Here is a 17717-nt window from a genome sequence, read left to right as displayed (position 1 = left end):
CTTGGCACCATGATAATTCTTCAATCAATGGTACATTGTTAGGGCAGATTCCAGAACCAATGGATGTGAAATCTGGATTTGTTCAGCAGCAGAAATCTGCAGGGGAAATGCACTCAAGTGCTGAAGATCTACACCTGGCTATCAGCACCAGTGAGAGCTGATGCAGTGATGTAGCTGAGTGGATGGGGAACTCAGGGATGGGGTGTACACAGTGGAGTCTCTTTACTTCAAGTACACTGTTAAGAGAATGTCTCTGTCAGCCATGAACGGCTTGCCAGGCGGGGGACTGTGAGCCAGGAGAGAAGCTCTCAGAACTACACTTACGTGGATCTAATAGTTCAAACTCCTGCATAGAAGGTCTGATCCAAACCTGACTGAAGTTCACTGGACTTTGAATCAGTCTCAGGGAGCAGAGGACCCATGTTTGGCTGGGGTTTTGGGTGCATAATGGTTTGAGTGGCTAAGGAGGATTTAGAGAGAGCTCTATGTTGTATAATGATTTCACAACACAGAGAGCCGCAATGGGGATTTTAATAAATGTACACATAGAAATAATTGGAACACGTTATTGACTCACCCACTGATGGCAATGAGGTATTGCATTCATGGACCTAAAGTAAAATGTGATTATGTAGTTATAGGGATTTTGAAGGTTATCTCAACTAAAAATGATTTTCACTTAAATCATTCAATGGGTGGCCATAAAAAGGAGAAAAGCTATTTAACAAAATACTATCCATATACCAACACCTATGGCTTCATGTGGATGAAGTTTAAAGCCTGCAAACAAATCTCATACAGATTCGTACATTAGTGGAATAATATGACAAACATTTTGTTTCCGCAAGTATAGAAATGTCATATTTCATCTAATCTTGGTGTTTGTATCTAAACTTTACAGTATAATAGAAACAAAGATTTTTGTGTTACGGATTTAAAATAAACTACGTGTTTTTGAAAACCTAATGGACCCTTTTTATGTTGTAATATGAAATATCTCAAAGTTTTCTGAAAAGAAGCAATTTTCTATATCAGATCTTTTTGATCAGCATAAGAACTCATAAGTATATTATCAATATTAATGGAGCACTGCGACTTTAGGAATAGTTTTGTAGTCTCTTGAAATGATATGTAAAATACAGCATTGGACGTACTCCTCTTTGAAGCAACTGCTGCTTGTAAAATCTAATAAGATGAAAATCAGCAAATCTATTTGTCAATTTCTCATATGAGAGTCCAGTTCATACACTTGTAGGGTCGTTTTCAGCCCATTTGGAATTTTCCTCCAAACTGATATGTTGAAAAAATCCTAATTTTCCTTGATAGGACCAATTACTGGTTATAGCATAGTGGCTGGTACTTTATGATGTTTTCAAATAACCTACAGTAGTTGTACTGCAAAATGACTCAATTTACGTATTCACTTTTCTCCCTATGATTTTTTTCTTCTATTATAGAATCATGATTTATAACAAGAATATTGATCCTTTTTCATCAGTGCTAAGATAGACAGACAGTCACTACGGTCTAGGGCAGGGCAGGGCAAACTTTGTGGCTCGAGGGCCACATCATGGTGCGAAACTGTATGTAGGGCCGAGTAGGGAAGGCTGTGGCTCCCCAAACAGCCTGGACCCCGCCACCTCCCACTTCCCCACCCCCTAACGGCCCCCCTCAGAACCTCCAACCCCCTCTGCTCCTTGTCCCCTGACCTCCCCCTCACAGGATCCCCCACCCTAAACCACCGCCCCCCTGGGACCACCCCCCCATCCAACCTCCCTGTCCCCAACTTCCCCCCCGCCCCCATCCACACCCCCGCCCCCTGACAGGCCCCCCGGGACTTCCATGCCCTATCCAATGCCCGTTCCCCATCCCCTGACCACCCCCCCCCCCAAGAACCTCTGCCCCATCCAACCGCCACCTCCCAGGACCCCCTTACCATGCCACTCAGAGCAGCAGGAGCTCGCAGCCCCACTGTGCAGTGACGTAACTGCAGGGGAGGGGGGACAGCAGGGGAGGGGCCGGGGACTAGCCTCCCCGGCCAGGAGCTCAAGGACCAGGCAGGACGGTCCTGTGGGTCGTCTGTGGCCCATAGTTTGCCCACCTCTGCTCTAGGGCCTCAGCATTTCTCCTCCGCTATAAACAAAATTTTGCAGCCTTTTTGTATTACACTGGCAGAGCAGACAGTGAAATCCAAAAAAACGTGCTGCAATTTGAACCTATGGCACGATGATGCCAATCACAGAAGGGGGGGGGGCGGGAGGGAACTTGAGATGTCATCTAGCCCAGTTCCCTGTGCTGAGGTAGGACCAAGCAAACCTCGACCATCCCTCACAGGTGTTTGTCTAACATGTTCTTAAAAAACCTCCAAATTATGGGGATTTTACAACTTCCCTTGGGAGTCTATTCCAGAGTTTAACTACCCATTGAGTTAGAAAGCTTTTCCTAACTGCTCATCTAAATCTCCCTTGCTGCAGATTAAGCCCATTACTTCTTGTTCCACCATCATTGGACATGGAGAACAACTGGTCACCATCTTTATAACAGCCCTTAACACTTTTGAAAATTGCTGTCTGGTCCCCCCTCAGTCGTATTTTCTCAAGACTACAATGTGCCGACTTTTTAACCTTTCCTCATAAAAGATTTAGAAAACCTGATTTATCATTTTCGTTGCTCTCCTCTGGACTTCCTCAAATTTTCCACAGCTTTTCTGAAGGTTGGGGCCCAGAACTGAACACAGTACTCCAGCTGAGACCTCACCAATGCTGGGTGGAGCAGGAGAATTACCTCCCATGTCGTACTTATGACACTCCTATTAATACACCCTATAATTATATTAGCCTCTTTTTTCACAACTGAAACACATTGTTGACTCATTCAGTCTGTGACCCATTACTGTCAGAATCGCTGGCTGAGACAGGAGCAGATGCAGGCTGGAGCAAGGACTGGCTAGAATGGCAGCAGGCAGGGGCTAGAGTTGAAGCAGGAACAAGGCCCAGCTAGAGCAGAAGTACAAGCAGGAGCAAGGGCTGGCTGGAACTGAAGTACAGGCAGTGTGTCAGAACTACCAGACAATGAGAACATTCCCAGCCAGGTAGTGATGGTGAGCAGACCAGAGAAACTTCTCCCCTTAGGAGTCTATACATTTGCCTTGGGATCACATGAGCGGGCTCTGGCCTGAGGATTGGCTAAACCCTGGTTGAACGGCATGGGGCCTATCACAAGACCTGCAGGTAATTGCTGTGGATGACACATCATACTCTCTGGCTCAGGGATGACTCATCAGGCTTGGGCAGGCTCAGAGGTAACTCATGGACGACTCATCTCAACTATAACTTCTAGATCTTTTTCAGCAGTATTACTGCCTATCCAACTATTCCCCACTTTGTACTTTGTCTCATTTTTCTTCCTAAGTGCTGTACTTTGCACTTGTCCAGTGAATTTCATCTTGGTGATTTCAGACCAAAATATAGCACACTTTCATAATACCACCTAGTTCTGATATAGTACTGTCATAAATATAAAAGAGAAGGCTAACCACTTTAAATCCCTCCTGGCCAGAGGAAAAAACCCTTTCACCTGTAAAGGTTAAGAAGCTAAAGATAACCTCACTGGCACCTGACCAAAATGACCAATAAGGAGACAAGATACTTTCAAAGCTGGAGGGGGGAGGGGGAATAAAGGGTTCTCTGTCTGTGTTGCTTTTGCCGGGACCAGAGCAGGAATGCAGCTCAGAACTCCTGTAAAAAGTCAGTAAGCAATCTAGTTAGATATGCGTTAGATTCTGTTTTGTTTAAATGGCTGATAAAATAAGTTGTGCTGAATGGAATGTATATTCCTGTTTTTGTGTCTTTTTGCAACTTAAGGTTTAGCCTAGAGGGATTCTCTATGTTTTGAATCTGATTACCCTGTAAGGTATTTACCATCCTGATTTTACAGAGGTGATTCTTTTACTTTTTCTTTAATTAAAATTCTTCTTTTAAGAACCTGACTGCTTTTTCCTTGTTCTTAAGAACAAAGGGTTTGGGTCTGTGTTCACCTATGCAAATTGGTGAGGATTTTTATCAAGCCTTCCCCAGGAAAGGGGATGTAGGGCTTGGGGGGATTTTGGGGGGGAAAGACGTTTCCAAGTGGGCTCTTTCCTGGTTATATTTTGTTAGATGCTTGGTGATGGCAGCAATAAAGTCCAGGAACAAAAAGGTAAAATAGTTTGTACCTTGGAGAAGTTTTAACCTAAGCTGGTAGAAATAAGCTTAGGGGGTTTTTCATGCAGGTCCCCACATCTGTACCCTAGAGTTCAGAGTGGGGAAGGAACCTTGACAAGTACCTTTCAACCATAGGTCTCAATGTGCTTTACAAAGGGCTAAGAATCACTATTCTCATTCTATGGAGGCACAGGATGGTGAAGTAACTTGCCACAGGACAAGTGCCAACAGCTGAGCCAGGAACAGAACCTAGCTCTCCTGAGTCTCAGTCTACTCTCCTCAACATTATATGTAACAAGCATATATTACCATAATGTTGAAAACCAAAACTTTAAAATAGGGAAACTGCAGGCGGTGTAGAATACCGCAGGGGTAGTCAGTTAAAGTGAATGGTACAGGGCAGCTTGACTGCAACAAGTTCATTCCCTGCTTTCTGAGCTACTAACAGAAGCTATTTTAAAGTTCTGCTCCTACATTACATGCTGTCCAAGGGTACGCTCCTCCCTCTTATCTCTTCTTTTCTTTTCCCATCTGGTGCCTGAAAAGAGTCCTGAGGGGTTGACAGTTTCCGTTTAATCATTTCATCCTTGTGTATGGGAGAATCCTGGGCACCATGTGGTACAGCTACTCCTCGGCTAGAATTTGTGACTATCCGCCTGTCCCCTTATCTGCTTTGGAACCCGGCTCTGGGTATCTTGCTTTTATTTTTTCAGTGTTTGTGTTTCTGCAAAGAAAATTTCTAAGTAATTCCTTTTGCTGTGAAAAGGGGCAGAGTTTGTCAACACACAGAAAAGTGCATTGCCCCCCCCCCCCAAAAAAAAGAAGAATTTTTCCCTGTGGGGAAAGGAGGTGGAATGGGGATGGGAAGGGGGCTGGGGCGGGTCGAGCACCCACTGGGCAGAGGGGAAGTCGGTGCCTATGCATGCTATGACACTTTTGTATTTCTAGGGTTGATTTTCTAAGCAAGTAGTTTTTAAGTGAGGTGAAACTTAGGGGTATGCAAGACTAATCAGACTACTGAAAGGGGTACAGTAGTTTGGAAAGATTGAAAGCCACTGCTGTAGAACACCCTAAAACAGACAGAAACCAATGTCACTAGTCATAGTTATAGGGGAGGTGCTAACAACAGGACTTAGAATGGAATCTGGTTACAACCTTAACAATGAAGGGATTTCTGTCCCTCCATAATACACAAATATATGTATGTATTACACAGACACACAACCTCTGAAGTAAGTTTCAGAGGAAACTTGATCTGAAAAATCAAACTACAATTTTTGCTTCTTCCACCTCTTCTAGTCAATAAAAAGTCTAATCAGCATCTAATTGGCTATCTTCTTGATTATGCTGGAGGCAGAGTAGCATCCATCTTGCTAATATGAATCCGTTGCCTCTGGAGAGCTAACAAAAGTAAAAATGTTTTCCGACAGGAAAATAAGCAGATATGTCTCAAAGACACAACAAGCAGAACCGCTAAGAAAGAAGGCAATATCTTTATAATCACTGGTGATGTTTTAGCTATGAATTGAATCACTTAATTAAATCACTCATTAATTGAATCACTTAGGACCTGATTCATCTCCCACTGAAGTCAGGTGGAGTCTTTCCACAGGCTTCAATGGGAATTAGATCACTAGAATCCAAAAACTTATTTAGAGGACAACTCTGGAGAATATATCTTCCCAGTAGCCATCTCAACTCTGACTGGGAGCAATCACCCTTTCTAAAGGTTTATCGTTTACTTAGTCTCTCTTCAGGCTCACAGCTAATGTTACCTAGACTGCCAGTCACTGTATTAGTCAATTGTTGTCAGTCATTTCTAAACATGTTGAGATTCTGTAATTAGAACCATTAACAATGGGATTTCACAGATGTAGATTACAAGCTTTCAAAAGAGAAACTGCAGACACAGGCAGTGGGGAAATATTTAATAACTACTTATCCTCTAATTAAACAAGGTACGGAACTCTAAGTACTGCATGCTAAGCACTGCTCTAGCATATGCTTATCATAACCCTACAGAATTATACTAAAATGCTAAAGTTCCAATCAGAGCTATTCTTAGCCAAGATCCATCTCACACACAGATGGAGCAGTTTTGCTGTTTCCATGCTGACACATTGAGATTGTAGCACGAAGGTTTAAGTTCAAATTTATCATAAAATCACTTCAGATAGGACAATGTAATCTTCAAATTCTACTTGAATTTGACACACAGAAAGACAAAACAGACTATGTTGGACTTAATATAGGCAAATAATAACTGAACTGTTTGCTAAAAAAATACAATCCTCCTTAGAAAGACTTGGATTAATCCAGCAGCTCTGGGACTGATTCTCTGACATCACTGGGGAATGCTCAGTAAACACAAGATGGAAGGCTGGAAAGATTCTCTCCACTGTCACCAAATCCTGATAAAAGAAAAAGAGGACTTGTGGCACCTTAGAGACTAACACATTTATTTGAGCATAAGCTTTCGTGAGCTACAGCTCACTTCATCGGATGCATGCAGTGGAAAATACAGTGGAGAGATTTTATATACACAGAGAACATGAAACAATGGGTGTTACCATACACACTGTAACGAGAGTGATCAGGTAAGTCCCCCCGCTCTCCTGCTGGTAATAGCTCACCTTACCTGATCACTCTCGTTACAGTGTGTATGATAACACCCATTGTTTCGTGTTCTCTGTGTATATAAAATCTCTCCACTGTATTTTCCACTGAATGCATCCGATGAAGTGAGCTGCAGCTCATGTTCAGATAAATTTGTTAATCTCTAAGGTGCCACAAGTACTCCTGTTCTTTTTGCGGATACAGACTAACACGGCTGCTACTCTGAAACAAATCCTGATGTTGCTCTACACCAGGATAGTTTCCCAAGACAAGGTTAAGCAGCCACAAGTTGCCAATGTCCTTACTACAGGCGAGGATTATCATTTTGAATGGGGACGCTGGTCACAGCCCTTTCTCCCAGTCATGTCCCCTATACCAGCAGCTGTAAAAAGGTTGATGGCTGCAGGTGTAGGAGATGCTACAGGTAGCTCTACACCCTCTGAGGATCCACCTGTGTGGGGGAGATCAGCCAACAGTTGGATCTGCAGATTTAGGTTGGTTTTCTTCCACTAGAGCAGCAAAAAGTGGCCAGAACAGAGCCCAGGACCAGGGCCAGAGTTCATATCAAACGTTATTTATGAATAAAGTGAAGTTGATGGCTTTTAAACCTGTCCTGAGCATTAATCAGTACACTTGGGAGTCTGAAGAAGAGAATCTCACCACCTGAATAGCAGTTGAGGACCAACGTGCATTGATAGATATAGTTAAGTGCACGGCACAAACATGCACATAGATACCCCATGCCAACAGTCTGTTTTTCTTCTCAGAGAAATCTCCCGTTTCTCACAAAAATAGTGGTTCAGATCCTGAGGTCATACCTTTCACAGGAAACCTGCTATTGAAGACAATGGAAGGGCTGCCTCATTCAGGAAGACTGAATAAAAATTGAGTAAGAACTTCAGGATGTGGCTCATAAAGAACAAGACTTTCACACAGGGACTGGGCCCCAAAGATTGGCTCCAGATCTATCAGCAGCATTCAGGGCTGTTTGGATCTGGGCCCATCCCTCATCTCACAATTAGAGCTGACTAAAGGGCACAATACCATTTCACGGCAAACTTCCAGGTTTCAACGTTTGTTTTTTGTTCCACACTGGAACAAAATGTTTTGAACACTTTCACAAAAATGGAAGAGTGAGTGTGTGTTATAGCCTGTTCTGTGATGCTGGAGACTCAGATTCAAGCCCCTGCTTCAGACCAGAGAGTTTTCCTCCAAAAATCACGCTGAATAAGGTAGAGCAAGAACTTGAACCAGGGTTTCTCTGATTCCATGCCAGTGCCCTAACTAGCCAGCTATAGCATGTGAGAGAGTCACTCTTGCTCTTGAGGTGACCTATGGTACATCAACATGGCAAGGAGACGCTCACAGCAGTGAGTCTCAGAGCCTGGGTCTACAGATTCAGGCTGCAGGTCTCGTGTCTGGGCTTGGGCCAGAGCTCAGGCTCTAAAGCCTGAGCCCAAATGTGTACAACAGCTATTTTTAGAATTGTAGTGCAAGCCTGAGTCTGTAGACCCAGGCTGCAAGACTCAGCGCCACAGGTTTCTGCTTGCCTTGTAGACATATCCTTAGTTGAAACGGAAAGGCTGACAAAATTTCCTTTAGTTGAAAATGTTCTAACCACCTCTACTCATGCTATAACAACTTTCTGATGCCATTTGTTTTCCCCGGCAATCTATATTCACATTCAATACAACTTAAAATGCAAATCAAAACCTTTCCCTCGGCCATTGACTTTTAAAAGTTTGTTCAGCCTTTGTTAGCCCTACAGCTAACCCATTTTTTTAAAAAAATGGAAGATTTAAGTTAAACTACTATAGCTATTGTCGGAAATATAATGAAAGTGCTCCCAGCCAAAAGTCTAAATACTGAAATAAGACGCTGGATCAGTCACTCTTTATAACCCTCCTCATTATGGCTTCTTTGAGTTCCTTTAAATTATAGGTCTGTAAAGGTACCGGGCTTAATTATCTTGTAAGTCACTGTCATGCCTGCCTACTTGCTGAATGCCATGGCACAGAAACGAAGGTTACATCAGTTTTTCTTTTGTTATTTTGTTGCGTATAAAGTAAACATTTCAATCAATTCCCCCGCCCTCCACCCCATCATTTTAGGATTATGTTGAAATTGTATGTGAAAAAGGAAGGAGACACTATTCTATGGACAAAGTGGAACAAAAATCATTGGCATGTAAAGAAGAGACAGCAAAATGTGGGGTAATAATTGGTACAGGCATTGATGTACACTAGGACATAGGAGACCCATATTAAAAAATTTAAGAGCCGTAGGCTGGAATTCATTCCCATGTCACTCTTAGATTTCTAATGAATGTTAAGGATTTGTAGGACCTAAATTACATGTTTACAGTAAGTCTTCTCAGATCCTCAGTAAGGGCCACACCATGGCTGTCTAGCCCCATTGTTTTGCACCAGTAAGGTTATTAGGGTTCGGCCTCTTATGAGCTACCCTCAACAAAGCTGATCTGTGTCCTTGCAGAAGGGCTGTTTTGTATGAATGGTTCTTTTGTTAATATCTGGCCTTCATTGGCATTATCAATTCTCTGTTGGTGCCTAGGAAATATGTAGTGACTCAATATCATACAACAGCCCTAATTTCAAGAGTTCAGAATATTAAAATACTTGGACTATGGGTCAATTAACGGCTATTAGCCAGGATGGTCAGGCACGTAACGTCATGATCTGAGTGTCCCTAGCCTTTGTTTTTCAGAGGCTGGAAGTGGAGGACAGGGGATGGATCACTCGATTGCCTGTTCTGTTCATTCCCTCTGAGGCACCTGGCACTGGCCACTGTCAGAAGACAGGATCCTGGGCTAGATGGACCACTGGTCTGGCCCAGTATGGCTGTTCTTATGTCTGATGACATCTCTCTTTTAAGGAGGTAAAGCTGTCTAGTGTTTAATATGTTAGTTACATTGAAACGGCAACCCTCCTTGACATTCTCTTGTGAACTTTGGTCTTTTATTACCTTTAAAGAGCCATGATTGTCTTTCCCTCCGACAACTACAACTTCTGCCATATCTTCAGCCTGGGCAGACCGGGCATGGATGAACAAAGCTCTGCCAGCTTCAGTTATATTTTTCAGTGCAACTAAAGATCCATTGGGTTCCACCTTAAAATCTGGGTTAGAAACTTCAAAGTTCAACTTGTCATTCCCCTTGCAGTCATCAAACACCACTGGGAAAGAAGAAGAAACAAGAGTGTAAGTATTGGTCTGCACACAAACTTCAAACATTTATACATGATTTGCTTCTCCACAGATATCATACACAACTAGTTCAAACTATGGAGCACATTTTCAAAGTGGTCTCCAATCAAGCTCTCTGTTTGCATGACCATCACTTTGTGGACAAGCTTGTGTGTGTGCAGTTTTGGAGGGATGCAAGATTTGACCAGGAAAATTGGGTAGCTAAGACATGAATTAATAATTTCAGTCATGGGCATTTTGTGACTACTCAAATCAAGATCACACAAACAGCAAATACATACCTAATTGCATATACTAGGTAGTATCTACAGAATACTTATTATGGAGTTGTTCATGTAATTGGACCTCTAGAGTCTTTAAGGCTAACCAAACAGTTAAAGGTAACCAGTATGTTGCCTTCATGACTGGAATTGGTTGTTTTTAACCTGTGTACATATTCTATTGTAAAAATGTTATATGACAGAAAAGTGTGACAGAAAGCATACTACAGTTTGAAAGTCACTATTAAGATATCTGGCAAAATGTATGAATTCCACATTAAAACTAACCCTCCTTATTGTTTAAAGTTGTAAATAGAAGATAGACAGCCAACTTCCACTGATTCGTCAATGGGAAGTGAGCACCTACCTGCTTCTTATGTTTTTAAAAATCTTCCCCATAATTGTAACAGTGTGAAATGTAATTCAAAATACTGTAATTGTGAGTAGTATGGACTTTGTGTTTGCAGGATGTTTATCTTATTTATTGATTTGAGATCCTTTTATAAAGGGCTGATGATCTATGAAGGTGACTATTTTAGGTTATATAGAATTAAGCGAGTAAGGTAGTTATATTAGCCACCATTTAAAACACAGCTATCACCCAAATACAGGATCCCAGTTACCATTGTGTGGGCACCGTATTTAACAGCAACCATCAATGGAGCAATATAGTTCTTTGTGTTTGTCAGACTTCCACCATTAATAAAACTATGGGGCAGATCCTCATCCTGGTCAAAATTGTCATAATGCCATTGATCCTCAGCCCTAGTATAAATGGTCATAGATCATTGAGAGCACACCAGCTGGGGATCTGCCCCTATATATCCATAGATAGAAAGTGTTTATGCTACCAAGAAACTGTTTTAAGCCTTGTGAAGGTAGACAGTGTTGCTCAGATATACATGTTCTGCATACTTGCTATTGCTCTGCATCTTCGGGACTTTATTTTAATATATTATCATCTTTACCAACAATTCATTACAACACAATTCTTCTTTAAAGAGATCTCTAAAAAAAACATACAAAAGGGAAACAAGAGATTGATGGTAATTAAGAAAGATACTGTGATGAATTACATTAATTTCAAGTGCACAATCAGCAAGCTACTGCAAGTTGATAAGTTATGGGGTGATACAAGTATCTATCCCCATTTCTTTTATCTTTCTTATTTCACAATACAGTGAAAATGTATGCTAGATGTTATAGGTTACATTTGGTAAATGACAGGTTTCAGAGTAACAGCCGTGTTAGTCTGTATTTGCAAAAAGAAAAGGAGTACTTGTGGCACCTTAGAGACTAACCAATTTATTTGAGCATGAGCTTTCGTGAGCTACAGCTCACTTCATCGGATGCATACTGTGGAAACTGCAGAAGACATTATATATACATAGAGACCATGAAACAATACCTCCTTCCACCCCACTCTCCTGCTGGTAATAGCTTATCTAAAGTGATCATCAAGTTGGGCCATTTCCAGCACTAATCCAGGTTCTCACCCTCCGCCCCCCCCCACACAAACTCACTCTCCTGCTGGTAATAGCCCATCCAAAGTGACCACTCTTTAAAATGTGTATGATAATCAAGGTGGGCCATTTCCAGCACAAATCCAGGTTCTCACCCCCCCCACTCCCCTCCAAAAACCACACACACAAACTCACTCTCCTGCTGGTAATAGCTCATCCAAAGCGACCACTCACTCCTGAGTGGTCGCTTTGGATGGGCTATTACCAGCAGGAGAGTGAGTTTGTGCGGGGGGGGAAGCAGAGGGTGAGAAAACCTGGATTTGTGCTGGAAATGGCCCAACTTGATGATCACTTTAGATAAGCTATTACCAGCAGGAGAATGGGGTGGAAGGAGGTATTGTTTCATGGTCTCTGTGTATATATAATGTCTTCTGCAGTTTCCACAGTATGCATCCGATGAAGTGAGCTGTAGCTCACGAAAGCTCATGCTCAAATAAATTGGTTAGTCTCTAAGGTGCCACAAGTACTCCTTTTCTTTTTGGTAAATGATGAGTAACGCGAGTTAATTCAGATCATATAATTCAGTACATGTAGAATGGGTTTTTCTTGAGCTGTGTGAGTCTCCTTAACCATTACAGATTTATACTACAGACAGTTTTGCCCCTAAAGACCTTGGAGATTTAGCAGGTGCTCCTAGCCTTTAAATACTGTGAATACCATTGCCTGCAGTAATTACACACTTCATTAAAATGGAATCTCAGTTACATCATGTCAGCTTTAGACCTCATAATAAACCATGTGATTAAGAAGTCTTCACCACAAACTTGCAGTTGCACCGTAAATCTTTTAGGTTTCTCCAGTTGAGAAAGATGGATTGCATGTGTTTAGTGTGGGGTTTGTTTTTTTTTAAAAGGAGATCCACCCTAGATTTCCAGATTGCTTATTAAGCTGCTGGTACAGTGAACTTCTTTTAAGTTCATTGTGGGTTGCTTGCTGTTTTGATCTTGTTTTCCCTTCTGTAGTGGATCTTTAAAAACTGTTGTTGTTTATGGCTACAGACAAGCACCCAGAAATTATAGAAGATCAAAGGCATTAGAGTTATTAAAAATAAAGCAAGCTTCAAAATGATTAACTGGTTAAATCCACTGTTGAGATTATCCTGTTAGGTTCAGTTGTTGTTTTTATAGTCAAGAAATTCCTAGATTCTATCACAGCCATGACCAATACTGGAACCAAAGCTGTGGTCTCAGATACAGAATAATTTTGTACTGTACCATGACTGGACACACACTACAGAGACCATCTACAACTGACTGGCATAACAGACCTGCAGGTAAATTTCTCATATGACCTCATTCCACCAATGCTGTGGATTAAGCATATATTCACAGCACTGCAGTTCTGGGACCTGGGCTGCCAGGGGACTGTAGACCTAGTCAAATTTCCACCTGGAAATCCACTGCATTTGAACCCCACCACCAGAAAATTGCAGAGATGGGAAATCTGTGGCCCTTTGATTCTTCAGTTTGAGTGAAGCTTGTTACCATGTGATGCATTGTGGAGTGCGGCCTAAAATGCACACTAGGGCTGATTTTCAGAGGCGATGGTACCCACAACTCCAACTGATGTCAATGGGAGTGCAGGTGCTAAGCACCTCTGACAAATCAGAACCTCAGATGCTAAATTGAACCAGAAGCGGCTGCAAAGGGCAAGTGGTTACAGTATGTGGCAGACTAAGCACTAAGGCATCAGACTGGTTAAGGAATATCAGCTTGGACAATACCAGGGACAATACCAGCCCCTACCCTCTCAGCCAGCCTGGTGTACTGGGAGAACATAACGGCCATTCTGGGTCAGAACAAAGGTCCATCCAGCTCAGTATCCTGTCTACCAACAGTGGCCAATGCCAGGTGCCCCAGAGGGAGTGAACCTAACAGGTAATGATCTAGTGATCTCTCTCCTGCCATCCATCTCCACCCTCTGACAAACAGAGGCTAGGGACACCATTCCTTACCCATCCTGGCTAATAGCCATTAATGGACTTAACCTCCATGAATTTATCCAGTTCTCTTTTAAACCCTGTTATAGTCCTAGCCTTCACAACCTCCTCAGGCAAGGAGTTCCACAGGTTGACTGTGCGCTGAGTGAAGAAGAACTTCCTTTTATTTGTTTTAAACCTGCTACCCATTAATTTCATTTGGTGGCCTCTAGTTCTTATATTATGGGAACAAGTAAATAACTTTTCCTTATTCACTTTCTCCACACCACTCATGATTTTATATACCTCTATCATATCCCCCCTTAGTCTCCTCTCTTCCAATCTGAAAAGTCCTAGCCTCTTTAATCTCTCCTCATATGGGATCCGTTCCAAACCCCTAATAATTTTAGTTGCCCTTTTCTGAACCTTTTCTAATGCCGGTATATCTTTTTTGAGATGAGGGGACCACATCTGTACACAGTATTCAAGATGTGGGTGTACCATGGATTTATATAAGGGCAATAAGATATTCTCAGTCTTATTCTCTATCCCTTTTTTAATGATTCCTAACATCCCATTTGCTTTTATGACTGCCGCTGCACACTGTGTGGACATCTTCAGAGAACTATCCACGATGACTCCAAGATCTCTCTCCTGATTAGTTGTAGCTAAATTAGCCCCCATCATATTGTGCGTATAGTTGGGGTTATTTTTTCCAGTGTGCATTACTTTACATTTATCCACATTAATTTGCCATTTTGTTGCCCAATCACTTAGTTTTGTGAGATCTTTTTGAAGTTCTTCACAGTTTGCTTTGGTCTCAACTATCTTGAGCAATTTAGTTTCATCTGCAAACTTTGTCACCTCACTGTTTACCTCTTTCTCCAGATCATTTATGAATAAGTTGAATAGATTGGTCCTAGGACTGACCCTTGGGGAACACCACTAGTTACCCCTCTCCATTCTGAATATTTACCATTTATTCCTACCCTTTGTTCTCTGTCTTTTAACCAGTTCTCAATCAATGAAAGGATCTTTCCTCTTATCCCATGACAACTTAATTTACATATGAACCTTTGGTGAGGGACCTTGTCAAAGGCTTTCTGGAAATCTAAGTACACTATGTCCTCTGGATCCTTCTTGTCCACATGTTTGTTGACCCCCTCAAAGAACTCTAATAGATCAGTAAGACATGATTTCCCTTTACAGAAACCATGTTGACTTTTGCCCAACAATTTATGTTCTATGTACCTGACAATTTTATTCTTTACTATTGTTTCAACTAATTTGCCTGGTACTGACGTTAGACTTACCAGTCTGTAATTACCAGGATCACCTCTAGAGCCCTTCTTAAATATTGGTGTTACATTAGCTATCTTCCAGTCATTGGGTACAGTAGCTGATTTAAAGGACAGGTTACAAACCATAGTTAATAGTTCCGCAATTTCAGATTTGAGTTCCCCTCTTTAGTGAATACCATCTGGTCCCAGTGACTTGTCACTTTTAAGTTTCTCAATTAATTCCAAAACCTTCTCTAGTGACATGTCAATCTGTGAATTCCTCAGATTTGCCACCTACAAAAGACTGCTCCTAGGTTTGGGAATCTCCCTAACATCCTCAGCCATGAAGACTGAAGCAAAGAATTCATTTAGTTTCTCCACAATGACTTTATCGACTTTAAGTGCTCCTTTTGTATCTCGATCATCCAGGGGCCCCACTGGTTGTTTAGCTGGCTTCCTGCTTCTGATGTACTTAAAAGAACATTTTGTTATTACCTTTGAGTTTTTGGCTAGCTGTTCTTCAAACTCCTTTTTGGTTTTTCTTATTATATTTTTACACTTAATCTGTCAGCGTTCATGCTTCTTTCCATTTACCTCACTAGGATTTGACTTCCACTTTTTAAAAGATGCCTTTTTATCTCTCACTGTTTTTTTTATATGGTTGTTAAGCCACGGTGGCTCTTTTTTAGTTCTTTTATTGTGTTTTTTAATTTGGGGTATACGTTTAAGTTGAGCCTCTATTATGGTGTCTTTGAAAAGTGTCCATGCAGCTTGCAGGGATTTCACTCTAGTCATTGTACCTTTTAATTTCTGTTTAACTAACCTCCTCATTTGTGAATAGTTTCCCTTTCTGAAATTAAATGCCACAGTGTTGGGCTGTTGAGGTGTTCTTCCCACCACAGGAATGTTAAATGTTGTTATATTATGGTCACTATTTCCAAGCAGTCCCATTATAGTTCCCTCTTGGACCAGATCCTGCGCTCCACTCAGGACTAGATCGAGAGTTTCCTCTCCCCTTGTGGGTTCCTGTACCAACTGCTCCAAGAAGCAGCCATTTAAAGTATCGAGAAATTTTGTGTCTGCATTTTGTGCTGAGGTGACATGTATCCAGTCAATATGGGGATAATTGAAATCCCCCACTATTATTGAGTTTTTTATTTTGATAGCCTTTCTAATCTCCCTTAGCATTTCATCGTCACTATCACTGTCCTGGTCAGGTGGTCGATAATAGATCCCTACTGTTATATTCTTATTAGAGCATAGAATTACTGTCCACAGAGATTCTATGGAACATGTGGATTCATTTAAGATTTTTATTTAATTTGATTCTACATTTTCTTTCACATATAGTGCCACTCCCCAGCCCTGCAGGACCTGTTTTGTCCTTCTGATATATTTTGTACCCCGGAATGATTGTGTCCCATTGATTGTCCTCACTCCACCTGGTTTCTATGATGCCTATTATATCAATATCCTCCTTTAACACAAGGCACTCTAGTTCACCCGTCTTATTATTTAGACTTCTAGCATTTGTGTACAAGCACTTTAAAAACTTGTCATTGTTTGCCTGCCCTTTTCTGATGTTCACATAAAGAATCTGACACGTTTCTCATCTTATCTGGCCCATACTTTATCCTCTTCCATCCCTTCCTCCTGACTAAAACCTAGAGAATCTCTATCAATAGACTCTCCGCTAAGAGAAGTCTTTGTCTGATCCACATGCGCCTCTGCAACAATCGGCTCCCCCCTGCCCATCTCTTAGTTTAAAAACTGCTCTGCAACCTTTTTAAGGTTAAGGGCCAGCAGTCTGGATCCACTTTGGTTTAGATGGAGCCCATCCTTCCTGTATAGGCTGAGCCCATCCTTCCTGTATAGGCTCCCCCCATCCCAAAGGTTTCCCCAGTTCCTAATAAATCTAAACCCCTCCCCTCTACACCATCGTCTCATCCACACATTGAGACTCTGAAGGGCTGGCAGATAGCTACTTTAGATTTGATTCTGACCAACAGGGAGGAACTGGTAGCAAATCTGTAGGTAGAAGGCAATTTGGGTGAAAGTGATCATGAAAAAGGAAGGAGTGAGAGCAGCAGAAAAAGGATAATGGACTTCAAAATAGCAGACAAACTCAGAACTTGTATGCAAGGTTCCATGGGAAGAAAATCTAAGGAGACAATATTAAAATCTCAAGGAGACAATATTAAAGGCACAACTACAAACTATCCTGATGCAAAAGATTAGAAGAATAGAAAGAAGCCAATATGGCTCCACCAGGAGATCTTTTATGACCTAAAACTCAAAAAGGAATCCCACAAAAAGTGGAAACAGACTAATTAGTAAGGAGGAGTACAAAAGAATATCAGATATATTGGAACAAAATCAGAACTTGCTAAGGTACAAAATGAGTTACACTTAGCAAAGGACATAAGGCAATATGAAGACGCTGTAGAAATACATTAGGAGCAAGAAAAAGATGAAGGAAAGCATAAGTCCTTTACTTAGCAGTGAAGGAGAACTAATGAATGACGACATCAAGAAGGCTCAGGTGTTTAATGCCTATTTTTTTCCAGCCTTTACTATAAAGGTTAATGGGGACCAGATACTCAACACAATTAATGTTACCAACAAGAGGGAAGGAACACAAAGCAAAAAAGAGAAAGAACAGATTAAAGAACATTTAGACTAGTTAGATGTATTCA

The 17717-nt window shown here is 41.5% G+C and overlaps 1 protein-coding gene across 4 annotated transcripts in view; it reads right to left on the bottom strand.

The window, feature by feature from the left end:
* CDH13 (cadherin 13) overlaps window positions 1-17717 on the bottom strand; it is a 789423-nt gene that overhangs the window by 519299 nt on the left and 252407 nt on the right. For all 4 annotated transcript variants that reach the window (XM_073308069.1, XM_073308070.1, XM_073308071.1 and 1 more), the window contains exon 3: window positions 9801-10009. In XM_073308069.1, the coding sequence (XP_073164170.1) occupies window positions 9801-10009 (209 nt within the window). The remainder of the gene's footprint in view (window positions 1-9800; window positions 10010-17717) is intronic.

The sequence above is a fragment of the Lepidochelys kempii genome, chromosome 12, assembly GCF_965140265.1.
Source record: "Lepidochelys kempii isolate rLepKem1 chromosome 12, rLepKem1.hap2, whole genome shotgun sequence".
NCBI classification, from domain to species: Eukaryota; Metazoa; Chordata; order Testudines; family Cheloniidae; genus Lepidochelys; species Lepidochelys kempii.
Note: the sequence above shows the minus strand (reverse complement) of the source record. Positions and strands in the feature narration are given on the sequence as shown.